We start from the raw sequence: 27,500 nt of genomic DNA on the forward strand, positions 1-27,500 counted from the left end.
TTCGGGGGGGCAGCGGTGTGACCTGTCCCAGTGGAGTGGTGGCCGTGTGGGGGGCTTCAGGTCCCCCGCCGGCTCTGTGGTGGAGCTGCTGCCCCCCGACGACTGGGGGTCTGAGGGACCCTGGAGAGAGCCCCGAGTGGGCTGTGTGAGAGAGGAGAGAGAGAGAGAGAGAGAGAGAGGGAGAGAGGGAGAGAGAGAGAGAGAGAGATGAGAGAGAGAGAGAGAGACGTTAGAAATACTAAGGCCTGGTCCATGACTATGTCTTCAAAGCATTGATAAACATGACAGTCGATGAGAGAGACAAAGACAGAGAGAGAGACAGAGAGAGATAGAGAGAGAGAGAGAGAGAGAGAGAGAGAGAGAGAGAGAGGAGAGAGAGAGAGGAGAGAGAGAGAGACCTTTAACCAAGCCTTTATTAAACTTATTTTACACTCAAACATACATCAGAACATTCCTACTCCTTCAAGAGGCGCCACTTTAAATAAATACATTCTTTCTTTGACACCCTCCATTTCCTTTAAAATTACATTTGTGTCTTTTTTTCCTTTTTTTTTTTTTTTCTTAAATAGACAAAACCAGTGACTCCTGCTCAATGCTACACAAGACGTCCCCTTGCCCCCACATCTCAACAAAATCCTCTAGACAAGAAATTCATTTTATAATAGGCAAACTCTATTCTGATACGAGCTGCTACCAGTCCTTTTGCCATGGGTTCAGCTTCAAACGAACCCGCTCCCTGGATCTTGTTCCTTCTCGAAAGCCAGATACTCATTTTACCTGCCCGGCCAGAAAATTAAGCAGTCCCAACCGTCTCTTTTGTGACGCTTTGTACTTGGCCCAAAAATAAACATTCATCACTTAGCTCTTCATTAAACCTGTTAAACCATCCCTGTAGCAGCGCAATCAGACTACCAAGCCTTGGGCACCTCAACCATAGATGTTCAAGTGTCTCCTCCTCCTGGCAAAAAGGACAACTTTTACTCGCCCCAGAGTTGATGTGGGCCACATGTCTGTTTGTAGCCACGGCCCCATGCACTATCCTCCCACTGGAGATCTGCAGTGCGTTTCTCCACTGGAGTTTTGTACAGGGACCTCCAGCTGCCCCGTGGAGAAGAGCCTGGTGCAAGTACTCCCCGACCACCTTGACTCTTGTACTCCCACCAGTGTGTCTTTGTTAATGACCTTGACACTCACTGCGTATAAAGTCTTACTCGACAGTCCACGTAAGTCTCCCAGTTGTGGCGTTTTGAAGGAGAGGATTTGACCCTCTTCTTCCTCCCCTTCCTCCACTGCTGCATAGACCTCTAGACCTGGGAATTCCAAATCCCTTCCATCCTGCTCGCCATCAGGCTCTCTTCCCAAAGTCTCTCTGATTGTCCCAGGCAGTGAACATACTACCTCTCCTCAACAGACGCTGCAGGAACCGAACAGACTTCAAGCCAGTCTGCTCACTGAGGTTTTCTGCTGTTTTCCAACCTCTTTCTGTTCTCAGATCAGTTAGCTTTACAATTCCTGCTCTTGTTAGCATTCTCTCCACAGATGCAGAATTCAACATCCTGCTCTGGATAAGTGGGTTGTAAAACAGTGGTTCCTGCCCTGCTTGATCGTAGTTTGTGTTCCATCCCTCTGAGCTTTCAGACTTTGTTCCATGCTCGCAGAACTGTTTGGTAAAACACAGTGGTGCCTGATAAGTCCATCTTTTTCAACTCCAACATAAACAGGTGCCTATCATAGCCTAGACCCTGTATTTTCCTAGAAGCACGCATGCTGTGTCTGTCCACACCACATCTTTCCTGTAGAGGAGACGCTGTGCTGTTGTAGTCTGAAGGCTTGTAACACGGCTACGTAAGTCAATTAGACCCTGACCTCCCTCGGCCAACGGTAGAAAACAACACAGACGCTCTAATCCAGTGTTGTCCCCCCCAGAAAAAGTTCACCAGTCTCTTCTGAATCTCCTTCAACAGTGAGTCTGGTGGCTCCAATACAGTGAAACGGTGCCAGAACATTGAGGCGATCAGGTTGTTTGCAACCAGCACTCCTCCCCTGTAGGACAACTGTGGCAAGACCCAAGTCCATTGAGACAATCGGGCACTCACCTTCTCTATCATTCCCTCCCAATTTTTCTGCTGAAAATTTGAATTTCCCAGAAGACTCCTAGACCATTTCATCCCTCTGTACTCCACTGTAAGCTGCCGGCAGTATTGGTAGTCTGTTGCCTTGCCACTGGCCCATAGCATAGCCCTCACATTTACCCCAATTCACCTTTGCTGATGATGCTTGTTCATATAATGCCATGCTCTTGCTAAGACACTCAACATCCTCCTGTCTTCTGATAAAAACTGTTATGTCATCTGCGTAGGCAGATAGGACTTACAGCCCTCTGCTCCCTTACACCTTGACACATAAACCCCCCAAACCTTTCCTAAGTGTGTGTAAAAATGGTTCAATAGCTAACGAGTAGAGCTGCCCTGATAGCGGACACCCCTGCCGTATCCCCCTGTACGCTCTCACTGGACAACTAAGTCCACCTCCCACCTTTAACACAACAGACGCTCCTGAATACAAAAGTTTACCCACGATATAAAAGATCTGCCTATTCCAAAAGCTTCCAGGGTTTTGAATAAATACTCATGATGTACTCTATCGAAAGCTTTTTCTTGGTCAATTGAAAGGAGTCCCAGGTCTAAGTCCTGAGTCGTTGATAGATCAATAACATCCCGGATTAGGAACAAATTGTCCATTATTGTACGTCCGGGCACACAGTATGTTTGATTTGCATGTATAACTGTGTCCCATGTGTTTTTTTAGTCTATTAGAAAGACCATTTTGACAATATTTTGTAATCTGTACATAGTAATGAGACCGGCCTCCAGTTTTTCAACTGACCAAGATCTCCTTTCTTTGGTAACAAAGAAAGGACTGCTCTCGTGCAGCTCACAGGAAGCTTCCCAGATTCAAACAACATTTTAACACAGCACACAAATCCTCTTTAAACAGTTCCCAAAAGCACTTATAAAACTCTGCAGGCAGCCCGTCTATGCCAGGTGAGCGCCCAGATTTAGTTCCTGCACTGCTGCAGAAACTTCCTCTTCTTTAATGTCAGAGTCCCGCCGTGCTGCTTGCTCAGGCATTAGCTTTGGTAAGTCTTTGTGGATCTCGCCCACTGAAACCTGGTCACAATCCCCAGCGCTAAAAAGTTCTTTATAGAAATCCATTGCCATTTTTCTCATCTCTCTTGTGTCCGTTGTAATTTCCCCATTAGGACGTTTAAGGTGGAGCATTAGGTTCTGTTTTTTAATCTTCCTTTCCAACTTGAAGAAGAAAGATGTTGGCGCATCCATATCCTTCAGGGTGGAAATCCTTGCCCTTATCAACGCTCCCTTTGCCTTCTGCTGAAGGTAGAGTGCTAGACATTGTTTTTTCCTTCCCAACTGTGTAGCATAGCTGGGGTCTCCCTTATTTATCATGTCCTTCTCTATTAGTCTTATTTCCTCTTCCAAGTATTTCCATAGTGCTCTTTTGTGTCGCTGCAGTGTGTGCAGTGTATGTTGACAAAAAGTCTTAATTTGTACCTTTCCAACCTCCCACCATGATACTACATTTTCAAATTCATTTATTTTCCCCCTCCATTCGTTCCAAAAACGAGAAAAAAACACACAGAACTGTTTGTCTTGCGTTAACCTTGTGTTAAAATGCCAGAATGGACTGCATATTTTTGGTACATTCAGCGCTATTTCTATCATCACCAAATGGTGATCAGAAAAACCCACAGGGGTTATAAACGCCTTCCTAACCCTGTTAATGTAATTTATGTAACATATATTCTGTCAAGCCTGGCAGCACTGATCCTTCCCTCTGAGATCCTAGGTCCATGTATACTGTCTTGTGACTGGATGCAGTTCTCTCAATGCATCTCTCAGTCCATGTTGTGTGACAACACTGGATAGAACCGACGCTGACCGGGAATGAGGCTCTTCACCTATCCTGTCCTCTTTAAAAAACATGTACCGTTCAATCTCCTCCATCACCACCATAGAGTTACTATGTACTGTCCAATAATATTATTTAATACATTAAAAAGCCTTACACGCTCTGTACCTGAGCTGTGTGCGTAAACATTTATAAAGGTAAAATGCAAATTTCTAATTGTGGCCTGAAGTATAATGACCTCCCTGCTCCAACTGGGAGAAGTGAATATCTGTCATATTTATTCTTGGTGAGACCAGTATTGCTACTCCTGCACTGACGTTCGTCCCATGGCTATGAAAATGCTGCCCTCCCCAACTCATTCCCAATCTACCACATTATCATGAGTACTATGTGTCTCCTGCAAGAAGAAAACATCCACATGCTTTACACTACTCATTTCATTTATTAATCCTCTCCTATTCCTTTCCCTGCCCCCATTTATGTTTAATGTTCCTATTCTCAGGCTTTCCATAATAAATAGAAAAAGTAGTGAAACAACAGTATAGGCAGAGAGAGAGAGAGAGAGAGAGAGAGAGATGAGAGAGAGAGAGAGAGAGAGAGAGAGAGAGAGAGAGAGAGAGAGAGAGAGAGAGAGAGAGAGAGAGAGAGAGAGAGAGACAGAGACAGAGACAGAGACAGAGACAGAGAGAGGGAGACACCAAGAGACAGACAGACAGACAGACAGACAGACAGACAGACAGACAGACAGACAGACAGACAGACAGACAGACAGACAGACAGACAGACAGACAGGACAGACAGACAGACAGACAGACAGACAGACAGACAGGACAGACAGACAGACAGACGGAGAGACCCCCCCAAAAAAAGCAGAGAGGAGAGAGACAGAGAGGAGAGAGAAAGAGAGAGAAAAAGAGAAGCAGAGATAGTAGTTAGAGATACTAGGTCTGGTCCATGTGTATGAAGAAGAAGAAAAAAGGATTGAGAAACACGAAAGTCAAAGAGAGAGAGAGAGAGAGAGAGAGAGAGAGAGAGAGAGAGAGAGAGAGAAGAGAGAGAGAGAGAGAGAGAGAGAGAGAGAGAGGTGTGAGACTTAAAAACTCCCAGATGGAGACAGTTAAAGACAGTTGTCTGGATGAGACTCAACACTACAACAGGATGTTGGAACAGGTTGTGTAGTTGTGTTGTTGTGTAGTTGTGTTGTGTTCTGGTTCTGTACGGAAGAGGACCAGAACGTACCACCATTACTGTACCGTACACAGCCCCGCACCGCAGCCAAGAGGCTCTTGGCTGCCATGAGAGCCGAGAGAGGAGCATAACGGGACGAGCTAGAGAGCAGCCAGCGAAGGGAATGGGCGGCCGGGAGAGGAGAGAGAGAGAGAGAGAGAGAGAGAGAGAGAGAGAGAGAGAAGAGAGAGAGGAGAGAGAGAGAGAGGTGGTGTTTCTCAGAGAGTAGTGTGCGTGTAGGAACTCCGGTGGGTTTATTTGGCCGCCGTTAGGAGAAGACATTCTTTTGTTTGAGGATGTTCCATGAACACGGTGAGTGTGTGGTTCACAGGGAGGACCATACCACCAGGGGGCACTGCTTTATTTACGGCACACAGTGTGCTTGAGTTGAACGTAATACCGTGTGTCTGCCTGTACCAGCATGTTATGCACTGGCCTGGAAACCAGACAAATCTGCCAGAGTAAAAAAAACTAATTAAACAACAGTAACAGTTTACCACGTGGTTCCCAGACTTTTTAGGCTGAGACCCTCAAAAATAATTTTGTATCCTCTGGGCCCAAACAATAACAATGAATGACAGCCTCCATCTGGGATCGCTCAGAGAGTGGAGCTACACCGCACCGCGGCGGGTGCGAACCAATCAGCGGCTGCTAGGGGCGGGATCTTGGCGAGACCGGATGTGGCGCCATCGAGAAGCGCTTGTAGTTGCTTTGTAGTTCTTTCACGATTCATCATGGTTGAATAGTATACAAAAGAACTACTGCTGGCACAGCTACTATGTAGACACGTCAATATGATTGGTTGGAGTTAGCACGCCCAGAAGGAGATAGACAGACGGTCCCATCCAATCACCTGCCAAGTAGCTTGAAAAAACGAACCGCCGTCTTGCAACAGTTTAGGTCCCAGATGGAAGTAGGCTGTGAAACAAGTGTGTGAAGCAAGCTTCTTCCATCTGGCGGAGTCAGGTTTAGGTTTAAACAACATTAGGAAGCAAGCGCAAAATAAGCAACTACACTTCAGAAACAAGCAAGGAAAAACAAGCCCAAAGCAGCTTATAATAAGCAGACTTGGCAACACTGCACAGAACCCCTACACGAGGTAGTGTGGGACCCAGGAGAGGAACAGAATAATTCTCAAAGGCACGATTGAAAGTGAAGGGTGGAGGGTGGGGGGGGATTGAGGGGGGGTGATTGTTCGGCACTTGATTGTTGGCTTGTTCCAGCAAGGAGAATGTTCAAGGTGTTCTTTATTGAGTATTAGAAAGCGTATTTGTATTTTCTCCTGGCCAGATTGTTGTTGTTATGTGCCTGATTGTCCGGGGGGTTAGAAGCTATATGGCCTTGTTGTGACTACAGAGCCACGTTCCGTGAGTAACAGTCTGTGGTTTGTAGTAACTAGATCTTTGATGATTTCTGCTAGTGATGTGTTGGTCATGATCGATTCGTTCATAAGAACTAGTTCTTTGAAACAAAGGGACAGATAGGTCAATTAACACGTTTTAGTTTGAGTAGAAGATGCAAATAGTAGGTATGCTACAGCTACTATCATGAAGTTAATAGTAGTTAAAGACATGGTTGGAAATCGATAGTCATGTGAGTGTACTGACTTGGGCTGCTTTGTTTAAAATGATTATTATTATCATGATAAGTATCGACAAATAAAAATAACTTTACATTATATATTGCAGTAATGTATTACTTCTAAACATTATATTACAAAGAAGATGGTGCAATTAGATCGTGAATGACAGTGCTGTGTTTCTGTGCAGACTGTGCAGTCATGTCAGTGGAATCAGATGCACACAGTTGCATGCAGTTAGCGTAGCGCTTGCGCATACGCTCCGCCGGGACCGGAAGCGCTACTGAACGAGAACGTGACCGAATCATGTGAACGAATCATTGCCGTATACGTGAACGAAATCGTTCGTTCACCGAAATGAACTGTTTTTCCCACCACTAATTTCTGCATCCTTTCTGACACGTCCATTGTACGTATATCGTAATCTTAAAGCTGCACGGTATGTAACTTTCCTCTTCTACCCCTGGATTTGAAGTGCCGAAATATTTACCATTGAGCTAATAGAGATAAATTGATGTCAGGTCAAAAATTCATGTCCATGTCCTGTGTCTATTATATGACCTTTGACACGATCTAAATGTCCTCAATAGAAGAGCAGGGAGACAAAATACAACCACCCCAATTGTATAAGTTATATTGTATTAACATACTCTACCATAAAGATTGGACAAAATTACATTTTATTCATTAACCCATTAAGACCTGATGCGATTCTTAAAAATGTTTTCTAAATCCTAACAGTTTTTTGAAAAAAAAGAAAAAAAAAAAAATACAAGATTTTTAAAAAATAGCAAGGAGGCAAATATTTGATCAATATAATCTTTTCATCTTTTCTTTTTATTATACGATTTCCTGTACATGTCCATAACTATTACACCATCAGAAATAATTAATAATTGCATAATAATGACTTATATCTCATCATAATAACTATAACTAACTAACTATAATATAATATATAATTATGAACATGCAAGATACTAATCGCTGACGTGGATACTAATGACATTTGAGAATAATATATACTCTATATTTTAGATGTTTAGTTTTTTAGTTTAACTCTCTCAGTGCCACGCCCCGACATATCCCGAGTTTTTCCCGAGTACCCTCAGTGCCAGCACGAGAAATCCCGAGTTTTTACTTTTGACTGTGGTCGCGCTATTCTGTATATTTTTCATGATCACTTTCGCTTCCTGACTACATCAGACTCACCCGGAGCCGGATGTAAAAAAAAATAATTCATTTCCGGGTCACGTTGTTTTTCTCCGGTGATTTTCGGCCAGAATAGGGAAAGTCACGGTTTTTCACACGGTATAAAAAGCGAACGGAGAGGTCCACGTCTACTCTCTTTGGTCTGGGTGACGATCAGTCATCGTAGTCGTGTATCGCATCGTAATTTAGCCTGATCAACGATTGTCAAAATGTCAACATCCGGTTAGGACCGGATATGACGTGAGCCTGTTTGGGAGGGGGTGAGTGAGCCAGCGAGGTCATCAATGTGTCGATTTGTTGCTCTCTACTGGTAGAACTGTATTATGGGTTTAAAACCCCAATCAGATCATTTATTTGAATGAAAAATTACAAAATTTAAAAATTTAAAAAAACGCAAATTCCTGGCAGTTTGGGAGTACTTTATGAAAATACTCTTGGCACTGAAAGAGTTAAAGTGTGTTTATATAGTATTACTGTATTTAGGACCGCCTCGAAAACAAGATGCTCTATATCTCAAGGGGGTTCTTCCTAATAAAGGATTTCAAACAAGGAGAGAGAGAGAGAGACTAACAAAATGAGCATTTAGTGCAAGAGGCTGACTTAGTGAAGTCTCTGCAGTGCAGCATGCCACAGGGGGGAGAGAGGAGTTTAAACATTCATGCTAATTCTGAATTATTCAACGACACCCCTCCCTCGCCCCCAACTTCACAGGACGCAGACAGAGAGAGAGAGAGAGAGAGAGAGAGAGAGAGAGAGAGAGAGAGAGAGAGAGAGAGAGAGAGAGGGGGCAAAGACAGGCCACAGGTCATTTGGGATTCTCTCCTTTCCAGGATATCCCTTTTTGCCAGTGGTGTTAAGTAACTAAGTACATTTACTCAAGTATTGTACTTAAGTACACTTTTGTGGTACTTTTACTTTGCTGGAGTATTTCCAATTGTCTATATTTTTACACTTCTACTCCACTACATCAACAGAGGCAAATATTGTACTTTTTACTCCACTGCGATTATTTGAAAACTTTAGTTACTAGTTACTTTGCAGACATAAATTATTACATTATAAAACATACATTAACCACTTTATCCCTATTGAATACCTAGGCTATTTGAAAATAGCAGCTATTTTCAAACATTTTAGTACTTTTACTTTTGGTACTTTAAGTGCATTTTGATACCAATACTTTTGTATTCCGTACTTTTACTTGTAACAGAGTACTTCCACATTGCAGTATTGATACTTGTACTTACATGTAAGTAAAACATTTGAGTACTTTTTCCACCACTGCTTTTTGCACCATCAACTGCATCCGTGCACACATGTGCACACTGTACTGTGCACGGTCGCACACACGCATGCCTGTGTGCATGCGTGTGTGCGAGCGTGCACAGTATGTGCACATGTGTGCATGCACGCGCACACGCACCACACATGCATGCGCGCATGGCAGTGTAAATAGATCGGGGTTAGCAGAGGTTAAGAGGTTTGCCATTCTTCACACTGACAGGCAGACACATTATACTGTGTGTGTGTGTGTGTGTGTGTGTGTGTGTGTGTGTGTGTGTGTGTGTGTGTGTGTGTGTGTGTGTGTGTGTGTGTGTGTGTGTGTGTGTGTGTGTGTGTGTGTGTGTGTGTGTGTGTGGTGTAGTAGAGGTAATAGTAGTAGTACAGTAGTAGTAGTATTGGTGGCTGCCTGCCTCAGTTGGCTAAACTGGTTTTGTGAATGAATCATATCCTGTCAATGCTATACGAGTGATTCTCAATTAGGGCTCCAACTCCAATTATTATAATTCTCCTTTTATTTGCTATTACTCCATCGACTGCTTTTTTGATTAATCAAATAATCTTGAAGTGCATAGATCAACAAATTGACACAACATAAATCATGTCATAATACTTTGTTGACCGGTGTCCGTCAGGGGTCTATACTTGTAGATTGACTATTTTCGCCAAATGCTCGCCGATTATAACATGGCCAGAGCAGGGATGCTAGGGTTGAAGTCGTGTAAATGGACTTTTTTTTAGCTTTAACCACTTCAACCCCAGCATCCCTATTCTGGGGATGGGAGGGACGGGGGGGGACGGGGGAGGAGACATTCGCCAAAAACAGCCGATCTACAAGCTCACAACGCGCCACATTGTGCCTATTTTCGATGAATGTTGTTAATGAAAAAGTGGTTAATGTAAAAAAAACCTGTATTAACTCTGAGGGGTCCCTGGACCCCCTGTTGAAGACCCATGTAGAGGGTTTAAGCGGTTTTAAGGACAGCAATAAGTAACACTTATAAGTTCTGCAGCAGATGTGGGATCTGTTAAGAGATTAAGAAAAAAAGACTAAACTTGAGTTGCTAACACTTTGCACAAGAAGAAGAAGAAGAAGAACTCTCCCTCTGCTGCTGTGGCCTATATATATATATATATATATATATATAAAAAGTAGATAAAGTACAAACTACTTCCATAAAAAAAAGCCAGTATGTGTCTTTCTTGCTTGTCTCACGTGGCGTTCGTTCCAGTCACACCGCCACCACCGCCGAGAGAGGTGCCACGGGTTCAATTCCCACCAGGGGCCCAGCCAATGCTAAAAATGTAGAGCCAGAGGGATATTATCCTATCCGCCTGTCAGCTTGACAGCAGCAGCAGCAGCAGCAGCTATAGTGCCTGTGTGTGCATTCAAAGAGCGAGAGGAGCGATCATGGGAATAGGAAGAGAGCATTGGCTCTCATATCACAAGGATTTAGATGCCTGTGCCTAGAATTATCCCATTAAGACCGTCTGCGGGAACGCATCTGTGTGTCATTTTAAGATTTCTTTGGCTATTCAAAAATAGCAGATCTACAAGCTCATAGCGCTCATTTTCTTTTTTGAAAAAAAAACAACCTATGTTGCTATATACTATATCAGTGGTTCTAGAAACGTTTTCATGTCAAGGACCACCCAAAATTATATTATGTATTTGGCCCCCGCACTCCCATCTGAAAATATTTTGTTCCAGGGACCCCCCAGAAGCAAAGATTTGAGTTAAAAATGTATATATATATATATATATATTCAAAGATTTGCACATATTTGAAAAAATATATATAAAAAATAGCAGATCTACAAGCTTGTAGCGCGGCACTCGGTGCCGCGCTACAAGCTTGTATATCTGCTATTTTTTTTATAGCCAAATAAATGTAAAAATGACACAGATTCTTCCCCGGTCTCAATGGGTTATGTCAAGGAGGGTATCACAGCTCCATCGCGGCGGCCCGGTTGGAAAAATGAGACCCTGTAAGAGCGGAGGAACTTGTAGCCCCCCTTCAGTGGGGAGAGAGAGAGAGGCCCGCTGAATTATGCATGATTAAGTATTATGAGCGAGAGAAGCCGTGTGTAACTACCGTGTGTGCGCACGTGTGTGTGTGTGTGAGAGAGAGAGAGAGAGAGAGAGAGAGAGAGAGAGAGAGAGAGAGAGAGAGAGAGAGAGAGAGAAAGAGAGTACTAGTAGAGCAAATGATGGCAGATGCTCCCTTGCAGCCAGCAGGAGAAGCAATCTGTGGCGTGTGTGTGTGTGTGTGTGTGTGTGTGTGTGTGTGTGTGTGTGTGTGTGTGTGTGTGTGTGTGTGTGTGTGTGTGTGTGTGTGTGTGTGTGTGTGTGTGTGTGTGTGTGTGTGTGTGTGTGTGCGTCAGGTGAAGTGCTCCGCTGTTCTATTTAAAAGCCAGGGTCACTTTTCTCATCACCGCCGCAAATTAGAGACGTGACCTTAACGCTCCTGTCTCTGCCTCCTCTCCTCTCCTCTCCTCTCCTCTCCTCTCCTCTCCTCTCCTCTCCTCTCCTCTCCTCTCCTCTCCAGCCAGCAGTGCAGTAATTGTGCTCAGAGATAGACGTCACAGAAAAAGGATGGAAGAAGAAGAAGGGCCCACATGCTAAAACACACACACTCTCTCTCTGTGAGGCTGTAACGACATTGCACCACAAATGATATTACTTAACCCTCATAATGGTGTAATCACATGAAACCACGCCTGTGGTTTATATTCGGCACAAGTGGTGAGAATATTGTTTCTCACGACGACACCTTAATTACAGAAATGCATCTCTGCAAAGACCGGGTTGATCCTCAACCTTGTAAGATGTGTGCGTGTAATCATATCAAGTTGTTGTTGTTGTTGTTTTTTCGGTGGTTGTTTGGTACGATCAGTGGTGGACAAAGTACTCAAATCTTTTACTGAAGTAAAAGTATCAATGCTGCAATGTAGAAATACTCTGTTACAAGTAAAAGTCCGGAATTCTAAATGTACTTGAGTAAAAGTATAAAAGTGTTGGCATCAAAATGTACTTACAGTAAAGTACTAAAAGTGAAAGTACTCATTATGCAGAATATCCCCTTACAAGTTTTCAAATGAATACAAATCTTTTGAAAATAGCAGATCTAGAAGCACAGTCGGCTAATTTCAGAAAGCATCATAATTCTCAGTAGTTTTGCTCCCGAGGACACGTTATCGAGCTTGTTTTGGCCCGTTGTCGTCATAATCGTTGGGCAAACCCAGTGGTGTAAAGAAATAAGTACATTTACTCAAGTACAATTTTGAGGTACTTTTACTTAACTGGAGTATTTCCAATTTTCAATACTTCTACTTCTACTCCACTACATCTCAGAGGCAAATATTGTACTTTTACTCCACTACAATTATTAGAAAACTTTAGTTAGTAGTTACTTTGCAGATATAAATTATTATATTATAAAACACTTATTATTAACCACTTTAGCCAACTAAAGTAAACACTTATTAACCAACGTGTCGCGATGCGACACGTTGTGAGCTTGTAGATCGGCTATTTTCAAACATTTTAGTACTACAATACCAATACTTTTGTACTTTTACTCGAGTACATTTTGAATTCCGGACTTATACTTGTAACAGAGTACTTCTACATTGCAGTATTGATAGTTTTACTTAAGTAAAACATGTAAGTACTTTTTCCACCACTGGGCAAACCCCACACTGTCGAGTGCAAACATTGTTTTTTTCTTTTTTTGCACCGTGCTTTATTTGAGCGAAGCGGATTATCTAATAAAAAAAACCCACAGTGTTATCCTGCTGTTGTGACAATGAGAATGAAATCGATGCGTTAAAAACTAAATGAACAAAACAACCTGTGTTGTTGTTCTTCATTCAATTCTCCGCCGAGGTGATGATGTGTTGCTTCATATAATGTCCCTGAAAACATTCCCGCCCGGCGACAGCAGACAGCAGATTCCTCAGCGAAACCGCCGTGGCACACGGCCACCGGCGCACACACACACTCACACGCACACACACGCACACACACACACTCACACACTCACACACTCACACACACACACACTCACACACTCACACACACACACACACACACACCATTGTTTGTGCCCGTTCCTGTGATTACTGCCACCTGTAGACTGATTAGTAAAACACCTGTTGTTGGTGCTGCCAACAGATGGCTGAGGGCCCGACACGTGAAGCCGTCCAGCGGAGGAGGAGGATGGTTCATTTTTTTTGCTTCTTCCTGCCAGCGCACTTACTGTGACGGGTGTGCACACAGCCACGCCTATAGGCCTGTCGTCATAGTTATTACATAACGTTGCTGTCAGGGGAAAAATCTCCATATTCTAACTTTTATATAATAATATATATTTATTTTTCAAAAACGATACATATATCGTCACGAAAACGTATCGCGATATATCGCGGGACGATATATCGGCACACCCCTAGTTTTGAGCTTGTAGATCTGCTTCTTTTGATGCTTTTTTATTTGAATCCAGAAAAGTGACAGTTTTGGACATAATTATGAGGTTTCCACCCGACAGAGACGATAATCTACCTGATTGCAATTATTTGAGCTATACTGTATATCGCAATTACGTTCGCCGTAATCGTTAGAATCGTTGCCATTCGTCTGGAAAAAAAAACAGCTGGGTGAAATGAACAGAAATGTCACATTTACATAATTATTTTATTATCCATGCTCTTTCGACGTCATTCAACCTGACCTCCATTAGTGGGGCATTTAGGACAAATGTTTTTGAGAAATGTTCACAGAAACCTCACTCACATGTGACGCGTTGTGAGCTTGTTCATCGGCTATTCTCTGTATTTTTGTATATAAAAATAAAGTATATGACCTGTTTTGGCCATAGTACATTATTATTATTTCATTTTTTAGATGTATTTTGGGGCTTTCTATGCCTTTATAATAGATAGGACAGTAAGCTGACAAGAAATGGGGAGAGAGAGACGGGGAGTGACACGCAGCCAAGGCCGTCGGGATCGGGACTCGAACCCGCGACGCACTGTCAGGCTACATTGTAGCCTAGGTGCCCGGACCACTACGGCAGCGGTCCGGGCCTAAATAATGTATTTTTGATTATTGGATCATTGTGTCAGTCATTGAGTTCGCAATTATCTGTATGACAATTACAGATAATAATAACCCTAGATAATCTCCCTTACCGGGGGAGGGGGGCTGGATCTTCACCGTCTTCCCGCCCCCGCCGGCGCCGCCGTCCAGCGGAGGCTCCTCCCCTCGCTCCACCTTGCACTCCAGGGCGAACAGGTACTGGATGTAGTGCTTCTTCAGGGAGCTGGCCGAGGTGCTGGAGTTCCCCACGTCCAGCCTGTTGGACAGCTCCTTCCACTTCTTGTTCTTGTTCACCTGGTGGTGGAGGTTTAGAATGCACTATTCAGGGCATTCAGCAGATCGCATGGTTTAACTGAACATTTTTGTATGACCTAAAGTCCTAAAGTGTGATTTGCGGTGGTGGGAAAAGTACACAAATGTTTGACTTAAGTAAAAGTATCAATACTGCAATGTAGACGTACTCCGTTACAAGTTAAAGTCCGGAATTCAAAATGTACTTGAGTAAAAGTACAAAATTATTGGTATCAAAATGTACTTAAAGTACCAAAATTAAAAGTACTAAAATATTTGAAAATAGCCGATCTACAAGCTCACAACGCGTCGCGATGCGACGCGTTGTGAGCTTGTTGATCAGCTATTTTCAAACAGCCTAGGTATAAAATAGGGCTAAAGTGGTTAATGTGTGTTTCACAACGTAATAATTTATACATCTGCAAAGTAACTAGTAACTAAGGTTTTCAAACAATTTTAGTGGAGTAAAAGTACAATATTTGCCTCTGAGATGTAGTGGAGTAGAAGTAAAAGTACTGAAAATTGGAAATACCTGGAATTTACTTTACACCACTGGCGGTTTGTGAAACAGTATGAAAAGGAGCCCCCCCCCCCTTTTTTTTGGGGCGGTGTAGCCGCCCCTATAAGTGGGGTTGGGACACCTCATTAGTATTAGTTTCCTGCACTGTGATTGGTCCACTTGGCCCACTTTCCTGTACTGTGATTGGCTGACTCTATTGGCTGACTCTATTCAGCACTGTGATTGGCTAGCGAGACACATGATGACATTAATAACCTATAAATAGGATTATGCACTTCCAAAAGTCATTTTGGAAGTGAGCTTCCATCACTATGATGACCACTGTGATGACCACACCGCCCACTTCACACTGGGTGTGATTTTTTTTTACATTGTGGTCAAGAAAAACAAGCCTAAGTAACAAAAACATGAGAACAAACAAAGGCATGTCTGCATGGTGGTCATATGTAGGTCAGTCGCCAGCATCAATCAGAAGGTGTCAGTAAGAGGTACGGGGAGAGTGAAGTGCTAAGGGCTGACATGGATTGAGTGGATAAGGTTTAGTTTAGTTTATGACAGTGGTCTCAATTGTTTTTATGTTGAGGACCCCCTAAATTAAGCGACGTGCGCGTGACGCCTTTAGAATAAGAGTCCCACCACTAACACAATCACCGATACAACACTGTCGGTGTCTCTCACCATGGCCAGGCCTCCTATCTCCCTCACAAACATGTAGAGCCTCCAGAGGTCCAGGGGCTTCTTGCCCACGGCGGGGAGCTGCGTGACGGGGGTCCCCCGCTCCTCCATGAAGGACAGGTAGCGCTCCACCCACGCCCGCCTCTCCGGCTCGCCGCCCAGCTCGTACAGGCGCGTGATTCGCCATTCCCCGGAGCTCAGGGAGGAGGAGTTAGGGTTGGCTTTCTGGGAAGAGAAGAGACAGAGAGAGAGAGACGGAGAGAGAGAGACAGAGAGAGAGAGAGAGAGAGAGAGAGAGAGAAAGAGAGAGAGAGAGAGAGAGAGATAGAGAGAGGAAGTTAGGTCAAGTTTACTTTATAAAACCAAGGAGTAGGGTTGGGATCCATCCATGAAGGCCAAAATTATATGATTTTTTTAAAATATAGGAATCATTAAAGGGATTAACCCGTTAAGGAATCGGACCATTAAGAGGGAATCGTTATGGAACCAGAATCGTTAATAAAACCCTAAAAGCTCCCAACCCTGCCAAGGAGACAGAAAACGACGAACAACCTGAATCCATCTGGGTCACAACAGAGGAAATTACAATCTTAACACCACTGATAAAATGCTCCAAAATTGTATTGTTTTGTCCAACAGCCTTTATCAAGCTGTTTTTTAGTTGCCAGACCCAGGGGGTCAGGCCTACATGAGGCTTTGTCGGTCCCCTTTTCATCCATATATGGACGAAAAGGGGTCAGGCCTACATGAGGCTTTGTCGGTCCCCCTTTCATCCATATATGGACGAAAAGGGGGTCAGGCCTACATGAGGCTTTGTCGGTCCCCCTTTCATCCATATATGGACGAAAAGGGGGTCAGGCCTACATGAGGCTTTGTCGGTCCCCTTTTCATCCATATATGGACGAAAACGTTTTCTTACATGTCCCTCTTTTTGATTGGCCAAGCTTGGCGTGACGTAGTGCTCTGATCTTCAGATTTCAACCACTAGGGGTCTGGCAGTGCTCCGAGGAGCACTTTTTCTAGTTTTTCACAACACATACCCTACATCAGGGGTCCGGGACCCCTAGGGGGTCCTCAGAGTTACTATAGGGGGTCCGCCAAACTTTTTACCTTAACCACTTGAACCATAGCATCCCGTTTCTGAGGAGAACTTTAGTCAAAAATAGCAGATCTACAAGCCCACAAAGTAGTAGATCGTACAGATCGTACAGATTGTAGATCGGCTATTTTTGGCAAAGAGGTATAGGTGTATAGGGAAAAAAGAGCAGACCAAGTAAACAAAAAAAGTATAATCTGAAACACAGTTTTATACAATATAGAGGGGGTCCCTGCTTCATCTCTCTCTCAGCTAGGGGGTCCTTGGGCTGAAAACGTTGAAGACCCCTGCCCTACATTTACATTAAAGTGAATTAAAAACATTCCATGGGAGTATTCTTTATGCCGTATGCAAACTGGCACGGTTTTCTATGTTCATAACTTCCACCATATCAAGTGGTTGGACCCAGATCAGTTGATTCATCCCACAGAACAACACCTGGCTTTATTCCAGACAAAATAAATCTGTTAGGAGGAAATTACAACCAGCCTTTGTTTGAACACATTAGACATACTATCAACACTGGAATTAATGTTACAAACACACAGATGTATCAACCAAACAAGCCTTTTGCTGTGGTGTGGGTTGTAGGAGCGGACAACGTGCCAAGTTTTCTCATTAACTATGTGAAAAGAATCTCCTCTATCGCTGCCATTTGTTGCTGTTGTGCAGAAAGTAGTTGTGAATGTATTGTGGCCCTGCCCTGTCCTCATAAGTCACGTCCCGGTCACTTATGCACTCCAGGAATGCGGAAGTGCCATTCTCAAACCCAAGACGTAAAAGGGCAGTGGTGGAAAGTAACTAAGTACATTTACTTAAGTACTGTACTGTACAAGTGCAATTGTGAGGTATTTGTACTTTACTTGAGTATTTCCAATTTCCAATACTTTTACTTCTACTCCACTACATCTCAGAGGCAAATATTGTATACTTTTATTCCACTACAATTATTTGAAAACTTTAGTTACTAGTTACTTTTCAGATATAAATTATGGAATTATGAAACATACATTAACCACTTTAGCCCTATTTTATACACAGGCTATTTGAAAATAGCCGATCTACAAGCTCACAACGCGTCGCATCGCGGCGCGTTGTGAGCTTGTAGATCGGCTATTTTCAAACATTTCAGTACTTTTACTTTTGGTTCTTTAAGTACATTTTGATGCCAATACTTTTGTACTTTTACGTAAGTAAATTTTGAATTCCGGACTTTTACTTGTAATGGAGTATTTCTATATTGCAGTATTGGTTCTTTTACTTAAGTAAAGAATTTGAGTACTTTTTCCACCACTGTAAAAGGGTGACGAAAAAACAACAACTGTTGAAGCGGACTTGAGCCACGAGAGGCACCGCTGAGCGAGCCGTTGTGAGCTTGTAGATCTGCTATTTTCAAGCATTGTAGTATTTTTTTACATTTGGTACTTTAAGTATACTTTTGTACTCTTACTCAAGTAACATTTTTGAACACAGGCCTTTTACTTCAACAGAGTATTTTTATATCGTGGTATTGCTACTTTTACTTAAAGTTATACAATGCAGGTCCACAAATAACGATTTTTAGCAGCCTCTGCTGGTCATTACCGTCACTGCAGGCCGTTCGTTTATTCCTCTGTTACCCAGAATTCTATTTGTTTTCACCGGAAGACGGAAGCGTTTCAAAAAGCGTTCTTTTAATTGTTTTATACGATCTGTGGATCGTTTCTCTTAGCCAGTGGAGCTTTAGTTACCGTGAGCTGTGTTTTATTTTTCTGTTGTTTTTCGATCTTCAAATCATACAATCTCTTAAAAACAGCGTGAGTTTCCTTTTTGTTATTAGCGCGGTAGTTCCTGGCCAAACAGGAAACCGGTGCGGTAGTTCCTGGCCAAACAGGAAACCGGTGCATTTCCGCTTCCGTTTTCCGGCCAGATGACGTCATTTTCGTGGGAAAGCCGCCCCTGACAGCGTTCAATAGAAAATATATAAATAAAAGGCTTTCGGGGGTGAAATTCATGGAGTGGGTGTTGTGAAACATTTGCCACTCACAAAAGATATACAATTTAACTTTAGTTTTATTGAAAAAGTTACCTAGTATTACTTTAAGTAAAAAGCTGTCACCCGTTTGCCGTCTTGGGAGTGAGAATGCGTTGAAAATAAACGGATAAACAAATAAAAGTCATTCCTCCCTCCCTCCCTCTCTCCATCCATCCATCCATCTTACAGGGCTGGCCGGGGTCTTGGGGGGCCACGGGGGGCTGCTGATGCTGTCACTGTCGTCCCCATGGTAGGAGGACAGGCTGGCAGGGCTGGGGGACAGAGGGGACGGCACCGGCAGGGCGGGGGCGGCAGTCTGGGACACACACTGCTGCTGGGACACAGTGCTGCAGTTATAACCATCCTGAAGATAGAGGGAGAGAGAGATAGAGAGATAGAGAGATAGAGAGAGAGAGAGAGGGGGGAGAGAGAGAGGAGGGAGAGAGAGAGAGAGAGAGAGAGAGAGAGAGAGAGAGAGAGAGAGAGGGGAGAGGGAGAGAGAGAGAGAGAGAGAGAGAGAGAGAGAGAGAGAGAGAGAGAGAGAGAGAGAGAGAGATGGGGGAAACCAGATTGAAACAATTCCAAACCTGGCAGTGAAGAGTCCTTTCATGTCTGATAAACCTTATTTGAATTTAAAATTCAATTTGCAGAGAGGCTTGTGTGTGTGTGTGTGTGTGTGTGTGTGTGTGTGTGTGTGTGTGTGTGTGTGTGTGTGTGTGTGTGTGTGTGTGTGTGTGTGTGTGTGTGTGTGTGTGTGTGTGTGTGTGTGTGTGTGTGTGTTGCTCAGCATTATCCCCCTGCTGTTTACTACCTGGACACAAAGCAGCACAGAGATCAGCACTCAAACACCTGCAGCCAGCACAAATGTGCGTGCGTGTGTGCAGGGGCGAAAATCTGGCTTGAGGCTGGGGGGGTCGCCCGCGCACAAAGCGTGCCCGCGCGCAAAGCGTGCCCGTGCGCAAAGCGCGTCCGTGCGCTTAGTTTCTTTTCGGTTTTTGGTTACTTTATTTCGGTTTTAGGGTTAGGGTTAGGTTAGGGTTATGTTATTTAATTCATATTTTTGCCTGATTTTACTGATTTATTATCAAAAAAAAATTATTTTAATATTTATTTTTATAATTCTAAATGACTTGGGGGGATCTAATCTGTCCCGCCCCCCCTCCCCCGAGATTTGCGCGCCTGCATGTTCATGCGCGTGTGTGCGTGCGTGCGTACGTACGTGCCAGAAACAGAGGAACAGGTCTTGATAGAGCTCACAGGTACACACTGACAGACTGCATGTCAGCAAAACCACACACACACACACCTCTCTCTCTCTCTCTGTCTCTCTAGACAGATCATGTGTCCGGTGAGCTCCAGGGTCTTTCAGGAGGCTTTGACTGTCTTAAATAATTCAACAGCCCCCGACTGACTGACTGACTGACTGACTGGTGTGTGTGTGTGTGTGTGTGTGTGTGTGTGTGTGTGTGTGTGTGTGTGTGTGTGTGTGTGTGTGTGTGTGTGTGTGTGTGTGTGTGTGTGTGTGTGTGTGTGTGTGTGTGCGTGCGTGTGCGTGTGTGCGCGTTGCTCAGATTAGGTTGCTTCATCAGTGGAACGAGACCCGCCCCCAAAACAACAACATAAAAACAACATGTTCAGAAGAGAGAAGGTTGAGTACCTTGGGTTTGTGAGGTGAAGTTATACTGGGTTGCTGTTGTGTTGTGTTGTGTTGTGTTGTGTTGTGTTGTGTTGTGTTGTGTTATTTTATTGTGCTGTGTTGTGTCATTGTGTTGTGTTGGTGTGTGGTTGTGTGGTTGTGTACCTTGGGTTTGTGAGGTTCATTGCTGTTCTCGTCCTTGCCGTCTGTCTTGGCTTTTCCGTCAGTGATCATCATCATTCCATCTGCTGACAGTCAAACAAACACAGTGTGAACGCTCACTGACTGACTGCTACCACCAACAGTGTGAAGAGCATAGACCGCACAAATGAATGGACAAAGTCACGCCCCTGGTTTCTACAGACCCGTTTTGAAGTCATTTCAAATCCGCCATCTTTCTATATCCAGTCCAAAATGCTAACGAAAATGAATGCTATTGGCTGCAACCGCAGCGAGGGTGGGTCTTCACTCGGTAGAACCAGTAGAAACCCTAGAAAGATATCCTACTTTATCATTCATTTTAAAATGAATGGGACCATAATTTACGCATATCATGATGATTTGAAAAAAGACTTTAAACTAGCGATTTGAAAACATTAAGTGTTTATGAAAATGTTTACTAAGGTAATAAAAGTCGGCCCAAAACCTAGTATTGAGATTACATATATAATATATATAGATATATATAGAACAAAAACACTGTCCAAACATCAACTTTATCAATGTGATTTTGAACTGAACACCAGTTCAGTTCATGTCTGATAAACCTTAGTTGAATTTAAAATTCAATTTGCAGAGAGGTGTGTGTGTGTGTGTGTGTGTGTGTGTGTGTGTGTGTGTGTGTGTGTGTGTGTGTGTGTGTGTGTGTGTGTGTGTGTGTGTGTGTGTGTGTGTGTGTGTGTGTGTGTGTGTGTCAGATAAGGCCCAGGTGTGTGAAGGACAAAGTTGGACAAAGTGAAATGCTTTGGTCTCTCTGGAGGTGAAACGTGATATTTTCTCTCCTGGCTTTCGCCTCAAACCATTAAAGAACCGCATGGCGTGACTGAGGAAGATTATAAAGATGCAGCGGCTTAAAGGAACAAAGTTACTGTACAACCTTGTTCGCCTGAATAAACACTATCTTCTAGTTTTCTTGTCACTCATCCAACCCTAACGCTCATTCAATGGCGGCCAGAATTTTACGGAAAAAACATTGAAGCCTCCAAATTTAGCCTTAATTGAAAAAAAAAGAAAGGAAAAAAAAGAAAATAAACCAAAGGCTGAGTTAACCCATTCAATCCGGAAACGCATCTCTGTCATTTTTTGATTTCTTTGGCCCTTCAAAAATAGCAGATCTACAAGCTCACTGAGTGCCGCGCTATGAGCTTGTAGATCTGCTATTGTTTTTGAAAAATCGTGAAAATGTGTGCAAATCTTTGAAGATATATATTTTTTAAAAGCGAACATTTGTAAAATACTTTGTTCCAGGGACCTCCGGAAGCAAAGATTTGAGTTACAAAATGTTCTTTCCAAAAAATATATGTATTCAAAGATTTGCACAAAGGTTCACGATTTTTCTAAAATAGCAGATCTACAAGCTCATGGCGCGGCACTCGGTGCCGCGCCATGAGCTTGTATATCTGCTATTTTTTAATTGCCCAAACTAAAAATTAATGGTTATACTGTAGCTCAAAATCTAAAATGACACCGTATGCGTTGCTGGATTGAATGGGTTATAAGAATCCGGTGCATACTTTTCACTCTGCCAAATGCATATTTCTTATTAAGATATCCGCGGGGTCCGCGGATACAAGGTTCCTCCATTTGCCTTTCCCTCGTGGGTTGCGATGTGGTAGGAAAACTAATGGCTTTTTTTATTCTTCTTTTTTTTTTACTGCACCCAGGGGGCAAACCAAGATGAGTTTTGAAGAACCTTGTTGCTCTTAATTCGTTTGAAGTTTCCCAAAATGTCATGAAGATACATGTTTGTTGTTGTTTTTGAAGGCTGTTTTAAAGCAGTGACGCTGCCTAATTTATGCTCCGTCGTGCAGTGGTGGAAAGTAACTAAGTACATTTACTCAAGTGCTGTACTCAAGTACACTTTGAAGGTATTTGTACTTTACTCAAGTATTTCCAATTTCCAATACTTTTACTTCTACTGCACTAAATCTCAGAGGTAAATATTGTACTTTTACTCCACTGCAATTATTTGAAAACTTTAGTTACTTTGTAGATTTTGAATATTATTACAAAACATACATTAACCACTTAAGCCCTATATCGGCCATTTGAAAATAGCAGATCTACAAGCTCACAATGCGTGTGAGCTTGAAGATCTGCTATTTTCAAACATTTTAGTACTTTTACCCTTGGTACTTTAAGTATATTTTGATGCCAATACTTTTGTGACTCAAATAACACTTTGAACACATGCCTTTTACTCGTAACAGAGTATTTCTACATTGTGGTATTGCTACGTTTACTTAAAGTTGTACAATGCAAATTCACAACTAACGATTTTTAGCAACCTCTGCTGGTCACTACCGTCACTGCATACAATTTCCTTAGTCCTCGATTACCCAGAATTCCATTCGTTTTCACCGGAAGCCGGAAGCGTTTCAAAAAGCGATCTTTTAATTGTTTTATACTATCTACGGATCGTTTCTCTTAGCCAGTGGAGCATTAGTTACCATGAGCTGTGCTTTCTTTTTCTGTTCTTTTTCGATCTTCTAATCCTACATTCTCTTAAAATCAGCGTGAGGTTCCTTTTTGTTATTAGCGCGATAGTTCCTGGCCAAACAGGAAACCGTTGCGGTAGTTCCTGGCCAAACAGGAAACCAGTGCATTTCCACCTCCGTTTTCCAGCCAGATGACGTCATTTCCCCGGGAAAGTCCCCCCAGTCCACGTTCAATATAAAATATATAAATAAAAGGCTTCCGGGGGTGAAATTCATGGAGTGGGTGTTGTGAAACTTTTGCCACTCACAAAAGATATACAATTTAACTTTAGTTTTGTTGAAAACGTTACCTAGTATGCCTTTAAGTAAAATATCTGAGTACTTATTCCATCACTGAGCAGCGCTACTCAAATGCATTGTAAGTGAGGCAGGGTGAAGGGCAGAGACAGAGAAGGGACGTGTTGCATTAATCTACGCCCACCGCGGGGTCAAACAAAACATCAGGGAGTCTGTGGGGGGGTTAGAGCACTGAAATAACTAGAAATGTTGAAATAGAGGACGAGGCTCTTCGTTGTCCTAAACCGTACATTTTCCAATTGTGTTCCAATTAATGATCCAATGTAGTTACTATTTAGCCTATAATTATTTAGCTCTTATTAATACTTTATATTAGTTAAATATTAATAAAACCCACAGACAAACTTTCACTTTCACTTACAGCAACTTACAGGCATTCATTTCCAAAAAAAACTATAAAATGTTTAACCCATTGATACCTGGAACGCATCTGTGTCACTTTAGATGTCTTTGGCTATTCAAAAATAGCAGATATACAAGCTCATAGCGCGGCACTCGGTGCCGCGCTATGAGCTTGTATATCTGCTATTTTTGAAAAATCGTGAAAAAAAAAAAATCTGATTTTTTTCAAAGATCTGTTAGGATTTAGAAAAAAAAATTAAGAATCGCCTCAGGTCTTAAAGGGTTAAATATGGAGATATTCTGCCAGACAGCCACGTCTTATTTTCTCTCTCATTTGCCCCCCTTCCCCCTCTCTCTCTCTCTCTCCTCTCTCTCTGAATGTGTGTGAGGCGGTGAGGTATATCAAGGACCTTGGTGTTTTACCAACAACGTAAAACACCAAGGTTACAACTCTTTGTAGGTTGGGCACCATACGTGATGTATTTACCATAGGCCAGACATTACCTGCATGTGGCATGTTGTAGGGTGCGCCCTGGCCAGTGTTGTTGCCCGCTGGCTGGCTGTAGGGGGCGCCACTACCCGTGGTGCCCACCTGGGTCATACCGGGACCTGGATAGCTGCCCTGCCTATCTCACACACACACACACACACACACACACACACACACACACACACACACACACACACACACACACACACACACACACACACACACACACACACACACACACACACACACACACACACACACACACACACACACACACACACACACAAACACACACACACACACACACACACACACACACACACAGATAAACATGAGTCTGGATTGGTGACATATGGCTGTGGAGAAAAGGGTAAATGATTGTGACATACGGACATCTGTGATTGGCTGCAGGGTAGTCTGTGGTCTGTGATTGGTTGCAGGGTAGTCTGTGGTCTGTGATTGGCTGCAGGGTGTGATCTGTGATTGGCTGCAGGGTAGTCTCGCGAGCCAGACTGTTGCCTGTTTTAAAAATTCCGTCATACAGTCTGGAGCACGGAAAGGCTGAAAATGATCCCCTACACTTCCAATTAAAATATTGTTTGTTGTTGCCTGTGAGGCTTTTTTATGATTTGTTTTGTATTTTTATTATATTGCATTTTAAAATTTGTATTTGTTGACTTTGTTGTCTAATTTTAACACGTTCAAAATAAAGCTTTTCATTAATTCATTAAGATGTAGAGGGAAAAAAAGAGCAAACCTAGTAGCACCCTGGGGGACTGTCAACTACAACACTAAGTATGTAGGGCTTCAGTGGTTTAAGAGGTTGTATTCTCTCTCTCTCTCTCTCTCTCTCTCTCTCTCTCTCTCTCTCTCTCTCTCTCTCTCTCTCAATGCCTCATGCTGGAAGCGGTACGCATACATAGCCTTGGAGGCGGGGTGGCTTTGGTAAACTGCCCCGTAATCTCATCTCACAGACATAATGAGTCATAGAGCCACTGATGGTACATATGTAATCCCTCTATGTACTGATGGTACACATGTAATCCCTCTATGTACTGATGGTACACATGTAATCCCTCTATGTATTGATGGTACATACTGTATGTAATCCCTCTATGCACAGGGCCTGGCAGAGAAACAACGACACACCAAATCCTTCAGCTCTTATCTGGCCCCATTCCCCCAGAATAGACAACATACTCATCCAATACCACCACGTTCTAAAATTAAGTGTAAGTGTAAAAAAAAAAAAAAAAAAAAAAGAATAACGATAATTGATGATGAAAATTATTTGCTTAGGAATGCGACAAAAACAAAAGAATCTCCATGAATTCAATGCTTCATGGGGTCTGTAATTGATAGAAAATAAGTAGTTTTTTTGTGTGAACTACTCCTTTAAAATGTAGGTAGAGATCTAAGACAACACAAAATGGTATTTTGAGTATTTCATTTCCATATTGTAATGTGTTTCCTAATGAAACAGTGCAATGTCTCAGCCAATGAGGGTGAACTGCGAAGGAGCTCAGTTCTCCAACCTCCAGACCTCACAGTCAGATGCAGCAATGATTTCGGGGCATTGGCGAGTTCCATGAACCAACAGACAACAACAAATCCTATGAGTGCAGAAACAGAAATATGTTTATGAACGGAAAACAATGGCATCTATACCTCGTTCATCCACGCAGAGAAAAGAATAAATAAAAAATAAAATAAAAATAGTCCCATGTCTCCATTTGAACAACAACAACAACAACAACAACAACAACAACAAGAAGACAGCAGCAGCAACTCTCCAGTGAATAGTGGAATATGTGAATCAACAGCAACAGAACAGCAGCAGAACCGTGGTGGTGGTGGTCGGGGTTCTCCCCCCCCGCTATCATTAATTCATGTCATAAAAAAACTCATTAGGAAGCACTTGAGCCCCCCCCCCCCCTCCCACAGTGTTTAATCACACTTAATATATGGCTGTTGTCGGGCAGAAACCTCTTATCTCCACAATCTAACTTTTCATGTTTTTTTTGGGGGGTAAATTAACAAACTCACTTAGTCAATCCCTGGATTAGAGTAGTTTTTGAAGCCCCGATACGTGCGTTCTAGTTTTTGTAGTCCTATAGTGACGCATTAGGGAGTGAAAATGGCAGAGCGGCAATAAATGACGCCTATAGAGTACAGAAGTCCTGACGTCACTCGTTCATCCCCTGGTTCGTAAAGTAATTTCTCTATGGAGAATAACATTGGGTCATCTTAGAATCGTCTCATATAAGAATTGTGGTCCAAAAATAAACAAACTGTCTCGGCGATATTGTCAGGGAGGTGGCTCTGTATCGTTTATGATAGTCAGTCACTCATATTTGTCGAACCAAGGGCAGTGGGTCTCCAAGTGGCGTAAGGAGACCCCCCAGGGGTCCTTGAGGGAGTTTCCTGGGGGTGTGCACTCCCTCCCCAGCTATACGTTCTCACTGTGTTCCAGTGGATCCAATGTAGTTATTACTCGGTCACAAGCTCTTGTTAATACTTTTCATTGGTTACATATTTATAAAACCCACACAGACACACTTATTTTGGTCATGAAATGTAAAAAAAATAAAAATAAAAACATTTTTCAAAATTAAGCAAAAGTCTACAAGCTTACAACACATAGTTGTGGGGCCGTAGATCTGCTATTTTTGCAACTTTGCAAAACGTGGAGATATAAGATTTCTGCCAGACAGCATATATACTGTATACACACACACAGAGAGAAAGAGAGAGACACACAGACAGAGGAGCAGAGAGAGTTGGATGGAGTAGATCAGCTGGAGGCCATGAATTATATATGGATCCAATCTGCTCCTCCAAGCCCCTCCAAGCTCCTGACTCAACTCTACACACACACGCACGTTTGTGTTACTGTATGTATGTGAATATCAACATTGTCGGACGGCACTTTCATGAATGCTATTATTAATAGCAATTTATATCACCTCCCTTTACGAAGAAGACGCATGTATTGCGCTTAGATGGGGCTAACTCAGAACCTAAACCTAACCTAAACCTAAGCTCTAAATATCTAACTCTAACTCTAAACTTGACCTAACTCAAACCAACAA

The 27,500-nt window shown here is 42.8% G+C and overlaps 1 protein-coding gene across 1 annotated transcript in view; it reads right to left on the bottom strand.

Moving 5' to 3' along the window:
- Positions 1–27,500, bottom strand: part of LOC308074654 (AT-rich interactive domain-containing protein 1B-like) — a gene marked incomplete at its 3' end in the record, with an annotated part of 84,427 nt that overhangs the window by 1,043 nt on the left and 55,884 nt on the right. The window contains exons 7-12 of the mRNA XM_080414161.1: positions 24,423–24,544; positions 20,728–20,810; positions 19,114–19,290; positions 15,820–16,041; positions 14,423–14,624; positions 23–141 (exon numbers count right to left, since the gene is read on the bottom strand). Of these exons, the coding sequence (XP_080270287.1) occupies positions 23–141; positions 14,423–14,624; positions 15,820–16,041; positions 19,114–19,290; positions 20,728–20,810; positions 24,423–24,544 (925 nt within the window). The remainder of the gene's footprint in view (positions 1–22; positions 142–14,422; positions 14,625–15,819; positions 16,042–19,113; positions 19,291–20,727; positions 20,811–24,422; positions 24,545–27,500) is intronic.

The sequence above is a fragment of the Gymnoscopelus braueri genome (assembly GCF_963280865.1).
Source record: "Gymnoscopelus braueri genome assembly, chromosome: 19".
Taxonomy (NCBI): Eukaryota; Metazoa; Chordata; class Actinopteri; order Myctophiformes; family Myctophidae; genus Gymnoscopelus; species Gymnoscopelus braueri.